At 39.5% G+C, this 22,300-nt stretch overlaps 1 protein-coding gene and 1 long non-coding RNA gene across 2 annotated transcripts; one reads left to right on the forward strand and one right to left on the reverse strand.

The window, feature by feature from the left end:
- Window positions 1-2,493: 2,493 nt before the first annotated feature.
- Window positions 2,494-2,755, reverse strand: LOC120720895. The gene is made up of 2 exons (XR_005693076.1): window positions 2,704-2,755; window positions 2,494-2,594 (listed from the first exon to the last, which is right to left on the reverse strand). It is a non-coding gene; the product is annotated as an uncharacterized LOC120720895 (long non-coding RNA).
- Window positions 2,756-12,603: 9,848 nt separating this feature from the next.
- grpr (gastrin-releasing peptide receptor) lies at window positions 12,604-16,177 on the forward strand. The gene is made up of 4 exons (XM_040012172.1): window positions 12,604-13,032; window positions 14,211-14,562; window positions 14,876-14,989; window positions 15,622-16,177. The coding sequence occupies exons 1-4, from the start codon at window positions 12,662-12,664 to the stop codon at window positions 15,889-15,891; spliced, it is 1,107 nt and encodes a 368-aa protein (XP_039868106.1). The 5' UTR covers window positions 12,604-12,661; the 3' UTR covers window positions 15,892-16,177.
- The last annotated feature ends 6,123 nt before the right edge of the window (window positions 16,178-22,300 follow it).

The following is a 22,300-nucleotide window of genomic DNA, read 5'->3' on the forward strand; positions in this document are numbered from 1 at the left end:
TGTAAAGACTCATCCTGGACCAGCTCCGACCCATAATCAGACCACATCAAGATCCCCTTCAGTTTGCAACAGCTCAACATGGCAAAGACTAACAAATTGATTGTGGACTTTAGGAAGACCAGGAAAACCTTGACCCCTGTTTCAATCCAGGAGGTTTAATGTGGAAACTGTGGAGGACTATAAATACCTTGGAGTACACATAGACAATAAACTGGACTGGGTTAAAACCACCACTGCACATTACAGGAGGAGCCAGAGTCGTCTCTATTTTCTGAGGCGGCTGAGGTCCTTTAACATCTGTTGGGCAATGCTCAGGATTTTCTATGAGTCTGTTGTGGCCAGTGCTATCCTCTATGCTGTTGCATGCTGGGGCAGCAGGTTGAGGGTCGCAGATGCCAACAGGCTAAATAAATTGATCTGCAAGGCCACTAATGTTGGGGGGATGGAGCTGGACTCCCTTAGAGTCGTGTCGGAGGGGCAGATGTTGTCCAAGATAAAGACAATGTTAGATAACACCTCCCACTCACTCCATGACATGCTGGCTAGTCACAGGAGCACGTTTAGTGAGAGACTGAGATTCCCAAAAAGCACCACTGAACAACACAGGAAATCATTCCTGTCTGTGGCCATCTCCCTGTATAACTCATCCATCTAATACATTGTAAACACTGCAATAGATACACCCTTTTTCACACTCTCTTTTCTACTCAGTAATATTCCTGTCAATATTCTTGATATTTATTTATAATCACCTCTGTCAGTCCTTGATATTTATTATTGAGTGATTTGTATACATTGTGCTATTTCTTAACTTTGTAAATCTGTAACGTATTGTATCGGATGATTCATATGATGTCGGTCCACACTTTGCAGCTATAACAGCTTCAATTCTTCTGGGAAGTTGTTCCAAATTCAAATTCAAATTTTATTTGTCACACACACACACCCAACCATACACAGTATGACATGGGGGTGAAATGCTTGTAGCTGTACAATGCCCGACCATTAAATGACAGAAGAAAAGTTTTACAATATTTACAATTTACTACAAAAATTTACAAATTAACTTAGGAATTTATAGTAAAGAATGTGCAAATAGCAGAAGAGATTATAAAGATAAGGATTATAAATTATAGGAATTATAGGATTATAGGAAATGTGTGGTGGTGCGTGTGGTGACGTGTTTGGGAGAGTCCAGTCCTACACCTGGTTCAGGCCCCGAATAGCCTGGGGGAAGAAGCTCCTCTTCATTCTCTCTGTTTTGGCCTTAAGGGAGCGGAAGCGCTTCCCAGACCTCAACAGTGAGAAGAGTCCATTGTTGGGATGGGACAGGTCCATCATAATCTTCCTAGCTTTGGACTTGCACCGCTTGGTGTAGATGGACAGCAGGTCAGGGAGCTCTGATTGAATGATGCGTTCTGCCGAGCGCACCACCCTTTGCAGATCCACTTCCACAAGGTTTAGAAGTGTTTATGGGAATTTTTGACCATTCTTCCTGAACTGGACATGTGTGTGCTTAATAAACTGGCAAATTACAGCAGGATTTTCCTATCCTTGGTCAGAAGGCACAGGTGACTTATATGATGAAAGAGAGGGTCCACAGCAATGATAATTAGGGTTCCTTTAATCCAAAACATCTCCAGAAGTGAATTCGTGTGAGTATATGTATGTGTGTGGTTCTGTAAAATAACAGAAATTACAATTAGCAAACATTTAAAGTCAACCAAACTGGTCTAAATAATACAGAAAGGGTTGAACAGAAAGTCTAATAGTTGGGTTGCGGTCACGTGGTTCTGATGACGTGCGGAGGCAGCGCGATTTTTGAGTGGAGGGCGGAAGTAAACATGGAGGACACTGTGGAGAGTCAGGAGAGCAGCTATTGTGCAACTTTAGACCCCGTTTCTCGGGAGAGATATAAACAGATAGTTAAAAAATATATCGGACGTGATCCGTATTCTTTGAAAATGTCCGAATACACCACAGAAGTAAAGGATTTGCCTACTATCGAGGCTGTGGATATCACCAACTACTTGGTCCTCCAGACTTCTTACTACACTAGGCAGCAAATGAAAGCTTTCAAGAGTCTGGAGGCGTACAATTTTTTTTGTCAGCGGGTGGGTCCACAACCTTGGAACAAAACGTCTCCGTGATGGATACAGTTTGGTGTTTGCAAGGGTGAGTGTTTGTTCTTATATTGCTTTATCTTAAACACGCTAACAGTTAGCGGTAGCGGCTTTAACGTCAACAAACATGCCACATCCTTAGGACTTCGTTAGAGTGACAGTTGTTTGTTTCAAGGTAAACCATTCTCAGAGGTCTAACGAGGTCTAACTTCACACTGAAGTCTTCTGGTTGTGGATTCTCAGCTGGAAGCTGCAGTTCGGGGTTCTCCACTGTCACTAGGCTCAAATCCGGGCTCTCAGCCGTCTGTTGCATATCCAAAATCGCCTCTGCACATCGATGCTGTTCTGCCTTAAGCTTCATTCTTTTCTCTCGTTTGAGAACTGATTCCGATCTGGGTTTTCGTTCGTAGCCGAGATTGACCGTCGGAGCCCAGTCCTCCGACTCTTCGTCATCCAAAGCACTTGGGCAGCCTATAGTCACAATCAAGTCAATATTAGACTACTAACTTAAAAGCACTAAGTAAACGAGAATTTAACGACAACCTAATGCTAATAAGTTCGTTTGCAAACATAACATTACCTCTGACGAAGTGGTCGCTGCAGACACGGGCATTGGCAGACTCTGCTCCTCCCGACTGTAAACGGAAATTTAAAATCCATTTTTTCCTACGTTTTTCGGTTAGAATTTTCCATTTTTCTCCTCTTCGTTGGGCTATTTTTGGTACCCTAAAATACCGTTTATCAGTTTCTCGGGTCGACCTACTGGAGCATCCGTAAACACAACAGGACATAGGCATTTTGCGTACTGTCTGTCTGTGATTTTGCGCTTATCTTTTTCACTTCCGACCGCCAGTCAAATTTCGCGCTTTACGCCGACGTCACGTCTACGTCAAATGAAACCTAGCTATTCGAAAATGACTAAACCCCACCCCCTGGTGGACACAAATGGGCTGCTGCACAGGGATAGACTCCATCTTTACTTTGGGCAGGTCAGTTCACAAGGGTAGCGCCATTTTGGTCAAATCAGCGTGAATATACAGTGTCTCGTGGCTACACAAACCGCTGGAAAACTCTATAAAAGCATCACACAATGTACATAGGCAAGTATATGATACGTTACAACCATAGAACAAACAAATACAAGGCACTTACTTATCATTCACGCTCACACACACGCACGACACATGTTAAGTACAACAGCCCAGCTCCACCAGCGCTATCACGGTGATAGTGATGGGTCGTTCGCGAACGAAATGGCTCTTAGAGCCGCCTCTTTGACGTGAACGACGCGAGCCGGCTCCTTATTGCGAGCCGTCACGTGGTTTTTTTTTTCTTTCTTTCTCTCACCCTCTCTCTCGCACTTTTTTTCCGCTTCACTGTGCACGTGAGCCTTGTGCTTTATGCTGGGCAGAGGGGGGAGGGGCGGTAGTTACACTCAGTAGCACAGGAACAGAGCCAGACGGAGAGAGAAAGAGAGCCAGGGACAACAACATCACATTAGAAAGGTATAGTAATCATCCACAACTATTTTCAGTTGCGGATGATAAAGGATTCAGAAAGTTTATTCATGCAGGTCCATATGACAGAGAATATGCATGTTCTTTTTGTTTTCATATTATAATTTATATTTAATTGTGTTGTGGTTTGCAGTGTTTTGTGTTGTTTTCTACGGTGGCCCCTTACGGTGGCCCCTAGAGACAAAGCACATACAAACTTCAAATCACGTACGAACTCTGAAGCATGTACAAACTCCAAAACACGTAAAAACACGTACAAACTCCGAAGCACATAAAAACTCAAAACACGTACAAAAGACAACAGAAGTGCTCCAGGATGCTGGGTGCAGTGTTGAGCTTTTGTTATCTTGTGGCTGCACAAGCCAGCAAGTACCAACGACCGGATTTGGTGTGTGGTAGTAACAGGTAAATGAACTTTTTTTAAAATTATTTGAATATATATGAGTGCCTGTGTATAAATACACAAACAATACACACATGCTTTCAATTGTGTAATTTAAGTGATCTAGTAGCTCTGCTTTGGAAGTTCAGTTCATGCTAGAAATGTGTTTTGGAGTTTGTACGTGTTTTGTCTCTAGGGGCCACCGCATATATTTATATATAAACATATATAAATAAAACCACTTTTTTTACGTTAGTAATTCCTTTTGTGCATAATTTTATATTATTGTTAATAATAAATTAATTAAAGCAACAAAACAACCTGAAGAGCCGGTTCGGAGCCGAAAGAGCCGGATCTTTTTAGTGAGCCGAACCGAAAGAGCCGGATCTCTAAAAAGAGCCGGAAATCCCATCACTACACGGTGAACCAGCGTAAACACAAACGAAGGATGGGAGGAATGTACCATCTTAGCAGTGGTTAGAGGGGGTCCGTGGAACAGTCTATATACGCAAATCACAGGGGTTTTATACACTTCCCGAAGCACATTTGTGAGGTTAGACACAGATGTTACACTGAAAGGCGTGACTTGGAGTCTCCACTCTAATTCATCAGGACTCTGTGACCAATCACGTTCTTCCACACCAATTTCACTCATCTATGTCTTTATGGACCTTGCTTTGTGCACTGGTGCAAGGCACTGATGTAAGGCTGTGATGCAGCTGCTCGGCCATGGAAACCCTTTCCTTGGAGCTCTCCATGCACTGTTCTTGAGCCAATCTGAAGGCCAGTTTGGAGATCTGATTCTGCTGGTTGGCGAACTCTGTGATTTTACATGGTCTGTTGGAATATTTAGCAGTGAGAAAATTTCACAACTGTATCTGTTGCACAGGTTACGTCTATACCGTTCCACAGTTCACTGTGCTCCTGAGAGTAACCTACTCTTTCAGAAATGTTTGTAGAAGCGTCATGCCTACATGCTTCATTTTATACACGTGTGGGCATGGCAGTGACATGCAGAGATGGGCAGTAACGCGTTACTTGTAACACGTTACTGTAATCTGATTACTTTTTCCAGGTAACGAGTAAAGTAAGGGATTACTATTGCAAAAACGGTAATTAGATTACAGTTACTTTCTCGTAGGAACGCTGCGTTACTAAAACCGTGATTTTTTTTTTTGCGAGAATGTCTCATGACAGTGACGTAAGCGAGTGCGACGTTCGTGACAACAGCTGTGTGCAGATCAACAGTGGATAATATATGGAGTGCGGGAGAGAGTATGAGCGTGCAGCGTTTAAAGCGTGGAAGTACTGACCTTACTTTGAGTTTGATTCCATAAAAAGTGACAAAAACATTAGCGTCCGTTGTGCGTGGGAAGAAAACATCTTTTTACAGCGAAAAAACCCCCCCTAAACTTCCAAGCAAGCACCGAGTGTGCTATGACGTAATGGAAAATTCACAGAGAAACTCGCGGATTCTTCCACTGACCGCTGCAGCACACCTGCACCAGGGTAAACCTCCGCCTACCCTGCTCCTGCTTTACAGGTGAAAATAGAGCAAAAGGACCGCTAGACTTTGATTTTATTTATTTTCTGCTGTGTTTCACTTGCATCTATTTAAAAGACTGAGTGTAAACACAAAAAAACATTTTATTTTATGTGCTGGAATGTGCAGAAAATGAGTTTAAATGTTAAACAAATTTCTTCCAGTAAGAGAATGTTGCATATAATTACATTTTTGCGTGATGCATAAAGTTAAAAGATTAAAACTAATAAAACAAGTTTTAAAAAGAGACTTTTCCATTTGATTACATTTTGTATGATGGATTATGTAGAAAAAGTAGAATTAGGCTGAAAGATCTATCGCTTTATCACCTATTCAGGTTGTAAATCGTGTTTTTAAAAAGTAACTAAGAAACTAAGTAATTAATTACTTTTGAAAATAAGTAATAAGTAAAGTAACGGGATTACTTTTTTGGGGAAGTAATCGGTTCATTAGTTACTGATTACTTTTTTCAAGTAACTTGACCAACACTGGTGACATGAGCACCTGAATTCAATGATTTGGATGGGTGCGTGAATACTTTTGGCAATGTTGTGTATTTGCATGACATTTGAGATTTAATAAGTAACATTTTCCTTATAAAATGCTTGGCACAAGAACAGAGGTTTTATAAAGGATAAAAAAAATAGTGAAAATATGAGCTTTTGTTTGCATGAAGTCTGCTTTTTGCACTTGTGCATACGTGTATATGTGTGTTTTTGAAATTTGGCTAGTGCATGCCCTCAGCTCCTTCTCCTAATATCCATTTTTCTTGTTTTCTTGACTTTTTTTTTCTCACCTCCACATAATGGCTTCAGACCTCGCTGACATCATTTGCTATGTGAGACAATTACAGCATATTAAATTACCCCGCAGTTCTTGAGAGCAACAGGAATGAGATTAGAAATGTTCATTATCCATGACACATCCAACCTTGCTGGTGTTTTGGTTGCTTTTTTGGGGGGGTGGGGGTGGTGTTAGTGTTTTTACTTGTGAAATCTGTGTAGAATAAATGTTACTGTGGATCAACCATAATTGGTCTCTCACAGCTAAACTTTCTGGCTGACTGCTTGCATCCATTGGCTCTTTTTTTCTCCCTGATGTCCGTGAACTTCCTTTATGGTGTGGCAGCTCAGAGTTCATTGAGACATCACTTTCTGCAGGAACCTGCTGGGAAACTGGCAGATTTGAGGCCTCAGGGAAAATCATCTGGTTAGTCGATGAGTGCACAAGATCTCATGTACTTCACAGGAGCATAACGTGGCTCACTCTGATTGTTGTATCTCAACAACTTCTGGACCACACTGGTCATGGTTTAAAATAACTGACTGAAATTTTCTGCAGGTTTAAAAGACATTAGACCGCAGTCTGCAGTGACAAAGGTAATCACCCACACAGCCACTCGGTAGTGCAGATTTAATGACTTTATTAATTATTAATTTTGCATTGCAACATTTGGCACAGTATATGCATTCCTATCACCCTCTGAATGAACCTTAGAAATGTTCCTTATCCATTATGTTTCTGCTATCATCTGCTCTTCACTTACCACTGGAACTGTTCCTGCTTCCCTCAAAATTGCCGCCATCACCCCAATATTGAAAAAAAACTGGTCTATATCCCGATAATTTTGAGAATTTTTGGCCTATTTCCAATCTACCATTCCTTTCAAAAATTCTTGAGAAAATAGTTGCCACACAACTCCACTCACATTTAACTAATAATAATCTGTATGAAAAGTTCCAGTCTGGTTTTCGCCCCTCCCATAGCACTGAAACAGCACTTATAAAAATAACCAATGATCTTCTTATGGCAGCTGACTCCGGTTTACTTTCCATTCTTATTCTCCTCGATCTGAGTGCTGCTTTCGACACTATTTCTCACTCTATACTTCTCAGTAGGCTAGCCTCTATCGGTCTCTCCCATACTCCACTAGCCTGGTTTAAATCATACCTGTCTGATCGCACTCAGTTCATTCAACTCAAATCCTTTACTTCTCAGCCCTTCCCTCTGACCACTGGTGTGCCCCAGGGATCTGTCCTGGGGCCCCTTCTTTTCATTATCTACCTTCTACCGCTTGGACATATTTTCCGTAAATACAATATCCATTTTCACTGTTATGCCGATGACACCCAGCTTTATCTGTCCACTAAACCTGATTCTGCTCTTCCCCCATCCTCCCTTACCCTCTGTTTAGCTGAACTAAATTCATGGTTCTCTTCTAATTTTCTCAAACTCAATAGTAATAAATCCGAGCTCCTCTTGGTAGGCACTAAATCAACATTATCCGGAACCAACAGTTTCTCTATTACTATCAATAACTCACCGGTCTTCATTTCTTCCTCTGTGAAAAGTTTGGGTGTCATCCTCGACAGTACTCTATCTTTCAATTCACACATTAATAATGTTACTCGGTCTGCATATTTTCAATTGCTCAACATTAATCGTCTCTGTCCTTTTCTCACTCCACATGCCACTGCCATTCTTGTCCATAGCCTTGTTACTTCCCGGATTGACTATTGTAATTCACATCTTTTTGGTCTTACTCAAAAATCCATCCACAAGCTCCAACGCATCCAGAACTCTGCTGCCCGTATCATCACCAGGACCCCTTCTGTCCACCACATCACTCCTGCCTTGCAGCAGCTTCATTGGCTCCCGGTCAAATATCGCATCAATTTCAAAATACTCTTGTACACATTTAAGGCTATTCATCATCTCTCTCCTCCATATCTCTCTGATCTGGTTAAGATCACCGCCCCATCTCGTTGTCTCAGATCTTCTTCTTCCCTTTCACTCTCCGTCCCTTCCCCCCGTCTTGCAACCAAGGGGAGCAGGGCTTTCAGCTGCTCCTGATTTAAGAAATATCTCTTCCTTCTCACTCTTTAAGTCCAAACTCAAAACCCACTTGTACAAAATAGCTTATCCCACATAACCTCTCCACTCTGCTATTTTATTTGTTTATGTCTTATGCTTTTATGATTCTGTAAACTGCTTGATTTTATGTTGCTTTTATGTTGCTTTTATTCTACTATGTACAGTGACCTTGAGTGTTTTGAAAGGCGCTTTCAAATAAAATGTATTATTATGTTGTCATGTAGCGCCACCTTCTGACTGAAATTAAAATTTATGACTAATATCCCAAAGGGTCATTCCATCTTAAATCAACAACGGTCTTCTGTCTGAATGGTATACAGCTGCATTTTATGAAAATGCAGAAATAAAACATGTGGATTGCTTTTAATGTGAAAATCAAGAAAATGCCATATTTTCATCCAACTTCTATGCACATCACAAGTAACGCCATCCATCCATCCATCCATTCTCTTCCACTTCCACTTACAACCGCCACACCACCATGCTGACCAAGTAGCACCAGAAAAACAAAAACATCAGTAGATAGTGTAATCTGAATAGAACAAAACTCTGGAGCGTCCAGATGGTCCGATTATATCTGTGTATTGTGATCCATCATAGATCACAATACACGCATGCAGTTTGAAATACACAAGTGCAAATAGTTTTGCTACATTAATAGTCCCATATACTGTAGGCCAAAAGCACAGCATTTGAAGAACCTCCTCACTTTGTGTTTTTAGTGACTGTTATTAATGCAGCCTTCCATTTGGTGTCGCATTACTATCAAGACATACACAATAAGGTGGAACTGCAAATCAGGCAACACTTAAAAACTTGCACAATATTTTCAAAATAAACTCAGCAAATGACTACATGTGTTCAGTAGAAGATATATGGAGATGAAACAGAGAAGAGATAGAAGAGATAAATTAATTTCTGTAATTCTGACTGATTTTCAAGATTTCCACTTATATGAAAACAACAAGACCAAATGTCTAATTTTTATATAGTGCCCTCTTGAAATGGATGAATCTTGTAATGTAAGAGTACCTTCCATATAAAGCATCAGTATCTGTATGTGTCATCACTCAATGAGGGGTTTTGATTTCAGTCTGATAGATAGACACAGACTTCATAAATCCCACACTGGGGAAATTCATTTCCCAAGTAAATAAGAAAAACATTTTGTAAATACTATACAGATACTATACACACTGTTGTGGTTTTAAAGGTTTTTGTCCGTCAGTTAGATTTCCCATGACTCGTGTGAAACCTGTAGACCGAATTTCTGTAAATCCTGCAGAATTATGTGCAGTTTCATAAAGTTCAGCACAGCGTTTCATGCTGTATCACATAACTGGCGGGGAGCTGTGGTAAAAGGTTATTGAGCTGTCTACCTCCACTGTAAAATTACACACAGTAAATGTCTGTAAGAGCATCACAATATTGCTTCCTTGATATTTACATGACATTTAAGGCTTTGTGTAACCTTTTCCTCGTGAAATGATTAATGATTTTACAAGGTCAGAGTCATTTTTATAAAGAGTGAAAAGTAATCAAACAGTTTTGGGTTGCATAAATGTGTTTTCTGTTGTGAAGTGTAAATGTCTCTGTGCTTTCAAATTTGGACCAGATCATCCTTTCAGCTCCAGGTTTTCTCTCCAGGCTCTAATCCCCCTTTGTCCTTGTTCTCTTGACTTTATCTCACCTTCACATAATGGCTTAAGACCTCACTACCATCATTTGCTATTACAGTTGAACCATATTAACTTACACTTCTTGACACACACGCGCGCACACACACACACACACACACACACACACACACACACACACACACACACACACACACACACACACACACACACACAAACAGGGATTAGATTAGATATGTTCTTTATCAATGACACGTCGGATGCTGGCTGGGTTCTTTGTTATTGTTCTGTGAAATCGGTGTTGAATAAATGTTTCAGTGGATCAGCAGTAATCAGTCTCTCATAGACCATTTTTTCTACTTGAGTGTGTGCCTTGGTTTTTCTCTCTGATGCCCGTGAAGTTCCATTATGTTGTGGCAGCTGAGAGTCCATTGAGACATCACTTTCTACAGAAACCTGCTGGGTAATTGTCAGATTTAAGGCCTCCAGGAGATCAGGAAAAATCACCCAAGCAGCTAATCTGTGAGCACACGGCATCTGCTTAAAGAAGCAGAAGAAAGCCTGCCTAATAGAGTTCAGGCTACAATGAAGGATAGAGGTGGTCATACCATACATTGACTTTCAAGCTTGTTAGAACTGTACAAACTCTATTTTTGCCTTATTTCTATGTATGCATATGATTCAACTGATTTTCAGTCCCTCCCTTAAGGTTCTGATTTCCAAGCTCCTTAGATTACCATGACCTGGATGACAGAGAGATTTCTGATGAGGCTTCCGTGAACAGTGGATGAATCAACTGAACAGCCTGATGCAGCTCGATGCTGGATTTTCTTTTTTTAGACCTGCCACCTTTCTCCTCCACTTGTCCAGTTTCTTCATTCTTTTTAAGCACAGACTGCACACCATGTCAAGTTGTCAGGTTTTTCAGCCGATCTTTTGTTGGTACCAAAATACATTTTTATGCCTGTCAAACAGTTATCTTTGGCTGTATGACATTTCTCCCTCTCTCTCGATCTATATGCACACAGTGGTGGAAAAATGTGTTTGCCCACTTCCTGATTTCCTTTTTTCTATATTTGTCACACTTAAATGTTTCTGATTATCAAGAAAAATGTAAATATTAGACAAAGATAACACAAGTAAACACAATATGCAGTTTCTAAATGAAAATGTTTAGGGAGAAAAAAAATCCAAACCTAAATATCCCTGTGTGAAAAAATGATTTCCCCATAAACCTAATAAATGGTTGAGCCACCTTTGGCAGCAAGACCTGCAATCAAGTGTTTGCAATATCTGGCAGTGTTCTGGCAGTGTTTTATAGTGCTGTGGAGGAATTTTGGCCCACTCATCTTTATAGAATTGTTGTAATTCAGCCACATTGGAGGGTTTTCAAGCATGAGCCACCTTTTTAAGGCGGTGCTAAAGCATCTTAATCTGATTCAGTGCAGGACTTGAGCTAGGCCACTCCAACATCTTCATTTTGTTTTTCTTAAGCTATTCAGAGGTGGCCTTGCTGGTGTGTTTGGGATCATTGTCCCTCTGCAGAACCCAAGTGCGCTTCAGCTTGAGGTCAAAAACCTCTTGGATGAGTAGTTGATGGAGCAATTTTGGTTGGCCATCCAGTCATGGGAAGGTCCACCGCTGTTCCAGGTTTTCTCCATGTGTGGATAATGGCCCTCACTGTGGTTCGCTGGAGTCCCAGCTTTAGAAATGGCTTTATAACCTTTTCAAGAGGGAAAGATCTGAGTTAATTTGTTTCTCACTTGTTCCTGACAAGTGTCTGGCTTTTGAGGATCTTTTGGTCAACTCTACTTTCCAGGCAGGTCCTATTTAATGTTTTCTTGTTTGAACAGGTGTGGCAGTTATCAGGCCTGGGTGTGGCTAAAGAAATTAAACTCAGCTTTCCAAAGATGTGATACACAAAAGTTAATTCATGTCGTAATAAGGGAGGGGGTGGGGTGTGGGTGGGATAGAATTTTTCCCCGTAATAATAAACAGCTCCCTTTAGAAACTGCATTTTGTGTCTACTTGTGTTTTCTTTGTTAATATCAAAATGTAATTGAAGATCATTTTAGTGTGACAAACATACAAAAACATTTTCTATCTATCTATCTATCTATCTATAGTGTAAAAACAGACTTAATATGACCTTTGTTTACATGTTTTCTACAGTACATACCCTCCGTGCTTCATAAAGTAAATACATAGACAAGACTATTTTAGTGATACTTAAAGTTATACAATTATAAAACGTCTTTCTATTTTGATCCACCTTTAGAGAAAAATGTAACTGTGAAATAATAGATTTTTTTTTGCTTCTTTTGTGTGTTTCATTTTCAGGCTTTCTCTCTAAAATCAAATACCACTGACACACTTATTGATTGCTCTTTATTGGTGCACTTTGAGTTCCACTAAGCGCACCGGGTGGCCGCTTGAGACCTGCACACGTCATCAAAATATCACGATAACTTCTCCAGTTGTTTTATTTTTTGGAAACCCTGAAAGGACGTGTTGTCATATCTCAGAGTTTAAACATTTATCCCAAATTATCTCTGGAACAGTCCGTTGGTTTGACGGTGGGGGAGATGGAGCATCAGCATACAAACGCGTCGCGCAGCCTCATTTCTCCTCCAACCCCGGCGCAGACGATGTTGTACACCGGTGTAGCCATCGCTTCTGTTTACGGTGTAATCATTGTGTTGGGGCTAATCGGCAACATCACACTCATCAAGACGTTTTGCTCTGCCAAATCCGTCCGAAATGTGCCGAATCTCTTCATGTCGAGTCTTGCGCTCGGGGATGTTTTACTGCTGGTGACCTGCGCTCCGGTGGATGCCAGCCGCTACCTGTCAGAGGAGTGGCTGTTCGGCAGACTGGGCTGTAAAGTCATCCCCTTCATCCAGCTCACCTCGGTTGGGGTTTCTGTGTTCACTCTCACAGCCCTGTCCGCTGACAGGTAGGTTTTTACCAGTGTACCCCACCATAACTAAGGATAACTTAAAGCAGCATCCATAAAGAAGTTAAACGACTGTATGTCTTCTATTGAAACCACAGGACGTAAAAACTTAATGTCTAAGTAGATATTTACCTGTGTATCGATCCTCGGAAAATTACGCATGACAGAGCTTCTGCTCTGGTAAAGCTATAAATGCAATCAATAGCTACACAATAATAATTATTTGCTATAAATGTATTAGTTAGAATTAGGAAACTTTTGCTATAACAGTCACTGGTACAGCTTCGTAAAGCAATTAAAAGATGTTCTAAGTTTCGGCTTTTGGTGAAAAACATAAATGCTGCACCTATAATGTTCCTGTGCATCCTGTGCTTCAAGAGTTTGTTATCTGAATAGCCTATAATGCAATCCTAAACCCGATAGAGGAAAAAAATACCTTAAACGTATCTTTGACAAGAAACACGATTGTTTACATGTTTGAATGTAAGTATGCGAGGAGAATCAATTCATTTTGCTGCACATTTCCTAGACCTCTTTTCTCCACTCCTCTCTAAATAAACAATGTTAAAGGATTTTACATAGAAAGTTTGTTCACACTGCATTTTTCAGAAAGAGAAATCTCAGCTTTAAAGATGGTAATGTCACATCTGCACTTGCGTGCAAGAGCAGGCTGATATCTATGGTGCTGATTATGATAATGCCCATCGAATGTACTGGTAGCATCTGAAGCAGGTGTCTCAAACCATTGAGAGCATAAACAGTCAAAGACAAGAGATTCATTCACCGTATGCAAATAACAAGGGAAAAAAAGCTGCTGACTTCTGAGTTTTCCCAGCTCCAGACTGTTAATGGGACAGGAACACACCTTTGAAAACAACAGAAGCTGTAGATTCCAAACTGGTCTGAGTCAGTCACTATTAAGGAACACTGGTCAATAAGATGGAAATAACGTGAAACGTACTTTGATGGAAACAGGCAATGGGAGATCCTTTATGGGACAAAACCCTGTTTTAGATGCAAGGATGTGGTAGGTTTAATTAATGTCTACTTTTAGATTTCACTTAGAAAGCACTCACTGCCTTGCATGCCTCTACAGAACACACAAGGTCTCTTTGTCTCCTTGTCTAACTGCGCGTGCATGTGTGTGTGTTTAATTTACCTCTGTCTGTGTCTTTTAGGTACAGGGCCATTGTAAGACCCTTGGATGTTCAAACATCAACCTCCACTACCAGCATTGTCCTGCAAGCATTGCTTATCTGGGTCTTGTCCCTGATCCTGGCAATACCTGAGGCTGTGTTCTCTGACCTCCACACCTTCAACATCACCTCCACTAATGAGAGTTTTGTTACCTGTGCTCCTTATCCCCATGGAGTTGAACTGCACCCTCAGATTCACTCCATGGCCTCTTTCCTCATTTTCTACATAATACCACTGCTGGTCATATCTGTGTACTACAGTTTCATCGCTCAGAGCCTGATGAGGAGCACCTGCAACCTGCCAGTGGAGGGAAATGTGCATGCAAGACGACAGGCTAGTGTTAAATTTGTTACTTGGCAAGCTATAGATCAGTTTGGGTTATTCTTATGACATGAATCCCCACTAGAAATTTACTGTCAACTTAAAAATGATCGTTGCTTGTCTGTTGTCTTTATTACGCTACCAAGGAAACAAAAACAGTCAAAACAAAAAATTAGGGGAATAATTCTCCATACTGGAAAAAAATGTATTTCCACCATGTTTGTAGTCTTTTAAAATGTACCATATATTTCCCCTGTAAATGTTTGTTATGGTCCTCAAAATCTGAATTAATCTAAACATTTTGTTTTTTGTATGTGAACAGCAGATTGAATCAAGAAAACGCTTGGCCAAGACAGTGCTGGTGTTTGTTGGTCTGTTTGCACTATGCTGGCTACCCAGTCACGTTATATACTTATACCGCTCCTATCACTACTCCCAGGTAGGCAAATATTATTATTATTATTATTTTATCAGAATCAGAATACTTTATTGATCCCTAGGAGAAATATTGTTGGTTACAGTGCTCCAGTACAAACAGTAACAAAAATAGACAATACAAGAAGTAAGAAATAGCCCAATATCTATCTATCTATCTATCTATCTATCTATCTATCTATTACTAATAAATATCTGAATAACAAAGAAGAGCATGTGCAAAACGGGTGCAGCTATTGCAGTATTTGCACAACTCATCCATCTAACACACTGTGTGTTAGGTGGATGAGTTGTAACAGTGCAAATTAGTTTATTTGTTTCTGTCTTTTTGTGTATTGTAAGTGGAACATATCTCAACTTTTAAAAAAATCTATTCTGCACAAAGTTATCTGATATATCCATTGATTTATTAATTTTGGTTCCATCCCTGATCTGAAAATGCCGTCAGCGCTTTTTGATTTAAAATATGCTATTTAAATAGAAATTGTTGTTTTGGAGTGTATGAGAAATCTGTTCCTGTTGGCTCACATAAAGTAGATCTTTTTAAAAAGAGTCAAGTCAGATGAATTTAGGTTTTTTAAAAAATATTTTTAGATACCTCAAATCTAATCTTTTAATCTCTTTCTCGCCTGCCAGGTGGACACCTCGTTGCTTCATTTCGTCTGCAGCGTTGTAGCTCGTATCCTGGCCTTCACCAACTCCTGCCTGAACCCCTTTGCCCTCTATCTGCTGAGCAAGTCCTTCAAGAAGCAGTTCAACCAGCACTTGTGCTGTTGCTGTCGCATCATCATCAAACACTCACAGAGCCCGATACATTACAGTACACGTGTGACTTCTGTCCGCAGCTCAAATCACTCTATGACCGTCATTAATGGTAGGCAGCTCGGTCAGGAGGACTGTGTGTGAGCGTGAACGTGAACTGCATCATGCATGTAACATATGTTTGTGTGGTTTTCTTGTGGCTTCAGTTCTCCACATGATACAATAAGCCCAAGGAGTGATGTCTTCTCGAAAAACATTACACATCTACACAGTCAGTTCAATCAATCTTTTGTTGATGTCCTTGAATCTTTTGCGGTGTGTAATATTTGTCTTTGTTAACTGTTAACTGTCACAAAAAACACAACAGAAATAGAAAAAAACACAAGGAAAGTGTTTCTGGGGAGACAATAAACCGACGGACCAGTTGCAGGAACCCAAAACATGGTAGGTGTGTTTTATCATGATTCATATAATACTGATGACGGATTTTTAGGCTAATAGTTAGGCTAACACACTTACCTCTCATCTTTTCTTTCCTCAAAAAACTGATAAATCCTTCACTTCTTTTAAGTGTCTCCCAGTGCAATTCTTAGCATATTTTGGTTCCTGCAACTGGTCTGTTGGGTTATTGTCTCCCCAGAAACACTTCCCTTGTGTTTTTTCCTATTTCCGTTGTGTTTTGTGTGCTTTTGCAGCGTTTTTCTTATTGCTGGTGTTTTCTTAAGTTGCAGTCCGTTTGGCCTCTCAGGGCCACCGTAGGATAATCATTTTCCTTAAATAAGAAATTTACACAATATATTAATGTTTTCTATAACTGTTATAGGAAGCGAACAGTTATTCAGTGCAACTCATTTTTAATTTTACAGGGCCAATTCACAACAGTACAACACCTCAAAGCGGTTTGCATTGCTGGGTAACGACCCTGCAATACTAGAAGGACAACCCCAACAATCAGTTTAGCTCCTGTGAGCAAACACTTGGTGACAGTGGAAATGAAAAACTGAAAAGGAGAATACGTGGGCAAAGTTAGCTTAAAGACACCAGAATTCAACAAAAGCAAATCTTGAACTAATAATTCAACAGTGTCCTGTTCTTTTAATGACAAAGAAATGGTCCCTAGTGAAAATGTGACCTTTTCATTTCCTACAGACGTAGTGGACTTGCTTTTTTATATAGAGGAGAGGAACAAAAGAGTTTTTTCCTCTCTCTCTTATTTCCCTTGTCTCATGTTGCTGTGTCATCAGCAACATGACTGATTAGTTGGCCAATCATTTTAATTAATATGATGAATTAGAAACAACACCAGCACTGTGTAATTGGATATATCTGGTACTTTTGTCTTCTCCCTTATTTCCCAAAGGAAACAAGAAGGTGAGAAAAACCTCAAGCCTGGATAAATGTTCTGCTTCTTGAGAAATATCTCAAGCTTTAATTCCCAAAGGGAATGAAGCAGACCATTTATCCAGGCTTGAGTCTGGTAGTAGAAGTATACTAGCTTGTGACTCCCCGAGGTTGTTTGCGTCTCCTCCTGGTTTGAACCAGGGATCTTTTGTGTGTTAGCTACATATTTTAACCACTGTACCACAAACGGGAAAACAGCTATTGAAACGTTGACACATTAAACAGTATTGTATGCATTTGCTATTATTTTGTTTTTAAAAATAAGCTTATCCTATTTTTAATAATAATTAAAAATAGGATAAGTAATTTAATAAGTAAATAAGTAATTTTGCATTTAAATGCATTTCTTGGGCAAGTTAAATTTCGAAAACGTCATATAATTTGTCAGACTATCATGTATTGATCACTTTTCTCTTACAATAGGATGAAACTCATTCAAAACCAGAGCCCTTAGTCCTGTTGACCCTGTATATGCCACATATTTTCTACACCAGTGTGCTCACTGGCCATGATTATTCTGTACTGTCACATAATTAGATTTACCATCAGCATGTCACATCCCAATGTCCTAATTTGGTGTTTCACAGTGGGAGAAGATGTTGCCTGTAGTTGTAATACGTGTGTGCATAATTCAGTTTGGGTAGTGTTTGTTTAGTTGTGGTTTGAGCACTTTGCCAAATTTCTGTCCTGCATGGTCTTAACCCCCTACTTAACATGTCATCTGTGCAGACAGGCTCATTCGGTGAAGAGTCTCAAATGTAAATAGGTTATTAACTTTAACAGTTAAATAAAGTCAGATACAGACCAAATCCGGACACACACTTTCATTTACGATCTGGAGGCTCCCCTAAAAAGCTCTCGGGTTATTTGTTGTATGTTAAATGTTCTGCCAAATGGTGAGATGTCTTCCCAGCATCTCCTCCTGTTCCTCTGTTGCTGTTTGACTTGCTGCTTCTGTAAGCAGTGAAATTATCAATAAATTCCAGCGTGTCTGTTCCATTTGCAGCTGTATACAATGTGTCCAAAGTGTAAATAGACCACCATGTTTGGCAGATAAGGAGGCATGGTCTGGGCCATGAGCTGTTCCTGTTCCTGTTTTTTTCCCTGCGGTTTTTACTCTGTTAGCTTTGTTTCTGTTGATTGTTCATCTGGAAATGTACATCTAAATCCTGCAGAACAGCCTGCATCTTAATGAGCTGTGCAGTCTTACAGGGGGTTTTCTTCACCATCAAATGATTTCTGTTCATTTTTTAGTTACCGCTGCGCTCTGGTTAAGTTTAAGTAATGCAATTCAATTAACTTGGTACAAATTTTAACTGTAATTCAACCACTGGCTCTCACTCCTGTTCTCACTGAATGTAGAAAAACTGGGTTTACAAGCTTAAAAAAAATCTAACTGCAGTTAAATTTCCACATGGTTTTTTCAAGCCTGAAAATATGAATCTTGGTGTTTTAGTGTGCATGGCTCTCCCAAGATGCTGACCACATCGAGACATGCTTTAATAAACAGTTTATAATAGTTTAGTGAAAAGTTTATTTTGGCAAATTAACCACCTCTGAAAGCTCTTTTCGTCATCTGCACGGTCACGTCTGTCCTCCTCATACATGCCTGTGCAAAAAGTATGTCTCATTGCCTTATATTTTGCTCTCAAAGAGTCACACTTTCTTGCAGCTTTTTAAAAAATGATCCCGAGCAATCGTTCTCTAGGCTTTCGGAAAGTCTTTCGAAGTTTTGGCTGATTTTTCACTCATTTTAATTCTCGTCCTTGTATATGACCGAAGGTTTTGTTGTTTGTTTCTTAAGCCACTTAACACCGACCTATGAATTATTCAAGCATAAAAAGGCATCTAAGTGCTATTATCTGAAGACTTGGCATATCCCATCATAGCTTGCAGCATGTTCATAAAAAACTTTAAGGAAATAGGCAAATGGAGGGGAAAAGAAGAATTGTAAGGCCTGAAAAACTATCTGCAGCAGATGAACAGTATCTGAAAGTCATGTCCTTAAGAAATAGGAAAAAAAGGAGAGATGCATCTGCTTATTCATCTACTCTTTACTGAAGTCTCATCAGAGTATCAGTGGTAACAGGTCTGATGTAGTGTTTGCGCACTACTACTGTGATCTAGTGACAACTCATTCTCAAGCTAACTTATATTTTTTCTTTTCATTTTTCATCTTCCTCTTCTTCTTTTGTTTTAAGAGCGTCGATTTATGAACAGAGCCTGAAGAACACTTTGAGTTCTCCTGAACTCGTCACACTTTTCACTCAGCTTCAAGGTCTGCGTTTGTGTAGGTGTGACATCCGTTCACTGAAATCTGTATCGATCTATGTGGCTGGCCACCTTGTTATAGTTAAGTGTTAGAAGACAAGCACATGTGAAAACTGTCAAATGTCATCATGTTTCCTTTTTGTCTGACTTGATGTCAGTATCCTTTAACATGAACTGTGTCTGATGAACTCACTCCTTTAGTCCTCCTGTAACAAGAGAGTGACACATTTTCAAATTCCATGTACATTTTTACCTGATAGTTGACTGATCGATCAGTGACACAAATCCAGTAACCAATCTTTAAAATGTGACTTAACTTTTAAAATATCACAATGTCTACTGCTCACCTCTGTACTGTATCGGACCCAGTAAATTAATGAAAAGGTTAAAGAAATGAAGAAATACTGTGATGCTCCGACTCTCTGAAAGAAAGATCATTCATGCAGAAGCAAAAACCTTTCTCTGTTCAACAATGTGCTACACTGTAACAAAATTACAGATTATTTCCAAACACTTAATGCACCATATCTTGAATCTTGAATCTTTTAAACAACAGCGCTTTATTTAGTTATTTTCACTTTGTTCAGCTCAGGGAGTCAATGATGTAGCACCAATCCCTTCTTTTGGCCGGTGATGTGAGTCTTATATATGGCTGAACACCTTGAGCTTCAGGTAAGATAAGAGATTGAATAAACTGACATCTCTAGAATGAATAAGTTGATCTAACTTAGTCACCTTAGGCAAATTGTATTTAGTTTTTCAAAGGCAACAAGTTAAGTTCTGGGAATAAAATTAGATTTTGCAGTGCACCTGTTTCTGACCAGCTAACTCGTTTTTTTCTCCTTAGACCCTAAATTTAGTTTTTTTTTTAAATAAATTTTATTTGAGTTTAAAAGTTAATTTTAGGTATAATTGAAATGAGTATGTATATAGAATACTGTAGTTCAGCATTGCTACAATGAATACTTATATATTGAATCTTTTACATAAGTGGTTGTTGTGCCCAAAATGTTGGACAGGATTGGAAGAACAGAAGATAGAAATTTGAATTAGTTCAAGAAATCTGCTCAAATTTCAGATAAAATAATGCATAATAATGTCACACAAAATATTCACATCATTTTAGTCGAAATGAAACATCACTGTCATTTTTTTCAGTGTTGTAGCTTTAAGTTCTTCATGATATGAAATTTCTACACTTCTCATATCCATTTCATATTTTCAAGAAGTAAGAATTAATGGATTCAGTTAGCAGAAAATTGGTGAATTAATGCTTGCTTGTAAAAGTGCAAAAATAGCTTTTTCCAATTATGTTTCTCTGCAATTCAAACAGATGAGTGAGGAAAAAGTCATCGCTCAAATTCTGCAGCAAGGGGGAGACAAAACTCTGTGGAGCTGAACTGACCTTTATGAATTTGTTTCCCTGAACTGTGAGACGCGATGACATTCAAACATCGTGGCATTTTGACTCTTTGTGATGAGTGCAAAATCAATTCTGACGCTGCCTAAAACATGTAGGAGACAAAACTGGTGTGCACGACTGAAAATCAATACATCCGCTGAACAACAACAGTAACACATAAATAACCACATTTACAAATGAGAAGTTGTGTTTGTTTTCTGTCTGATTAATTTAAACACTGTTAGAGATGATGGAGGTTATCTGGATGCACATATATAGGACGTCAGATAACAGACAGTATGTCAAATATCACACAAATGGAGATGTTTATTTATATGACAGTCATCAACAATGGAAAAATGGATGTCACGGGTAAATTTCTACAAGGTTATCTAAATTAAAGACACAAATACAATACACAATTATTATTATTTTTTGCAGTTAAATTCACTTTCCCCAAACCAGCATTCAGTAGATGCAGCAGTTTCAGTCTCGAGTGAGGACAGGCCTCTAACACATAGCACATGAGCAATCACCTCATTCTTTGCAAAATTGATTAAGCTGTCAGTTTGCATTGGGGTTGTGAATGAACAACCTTTTTTCAAGTGCAGTTATTGAGCTGTTGTCTCAGCAGCTGCTCAAGGACACAAAAAAGCTGTTTTGAAGTGAAGTTCTTGTTCTTGCTTCGTTAGAAAACAAGCTTCAGGTTTCCTGGAGACAGCATTGGGTTTTCTTTCTAGAAACGCCTTTTAATACATTCATTTTATCCTCTAAGTCAGTGTATCCCAACTACTGTGCCCTGGAACATAGGTGCGCCGTGGAAGATTATCTGGATCCACCTGGTTAGTCCTCTAAGCAATCAGCGTAACGGGTAGAACAATTACATTCTTTTCCACTAGAGGGCAGTACAACTACCTGCTTTAATTAAATGGGTTGCCAACTTCCAGTAAAAAAGAAGAAGATAAAGAAGAAATTACATAATAGTCATACTGTGTTACAAAACATATTAGCAATAGATAAACATTTGAAAAGAAAGAGTAGTCAGTCTGAGCTGGATCCTGGAGAAAACTCAGACCCATATGAAGGCCCTAGCATAGTGGTCAGAAGAAAGCAAAAAAGGTATACTGGGGACAAACCGAGCCAATTCCACTATGTCTGGTGCGTGGGGAAAAATTATCAATTAGTTTTTTGTGACATTTTGGTTTGGTGGTGTGCTGTGTGATTTTTCTTATGTGAAATATGTGCTGTGGCTCCAAATGGTCTTACTGCTCTAAGCAGTGGCACAGCATGTCAGCAGGGTAAGAGTACCTTGGCAGTCTCTACTTATAAGCAAAGATTCCAAGGCTTGCTTTTGATTCAATCTTCCACTGATATGCAGATTCTGATTATGTCATGTTTCATCTGTGCAAATGCTTCCAATGTACGCTGTAGAGTAATTTAACATGTTCGCCAGGTACCAAGAAGAACCAGGACCAGGAA

Source organism: Simochromis diagramma, unplaced genomic scaffold, assembly GCF_900408965.1.
Source record: "Simochromis diagramma unplaced genomic scaffold, fSimDia1.1 OVJJ01000603.1, whole genome shotgun sequence".
Taxonomy (NCBI): Eukaryota; Metazoa; Chordata; class Actinopteri; order Cichliformes; family Cichlidae; genus Simochromis; species Simochromis diagramma.

Coding starts and splice junctions, on each gene's coding strand:
- grpr (XM_040012172.1), top strand. CDS start 12,662: ATGGAGCATCAGCATACAAACGCGTCGCGCAGCCTCATTTCTCCTCCA. Junction 13,033..14,210: donor ACAGCCCTGTCCGCTGACAG/GTAGGTTTTTAC, acceptor TGTGTCTTTTAG/GTACAGGGCCATTGTAAGAC. Junction 14,990..15,621: donor GCTCCTATCACTACTCCCAG/GTAGGCAAATAT, acceptor CTCGCCTGCCAG/GTGGACACCTCGTTGCTTCA.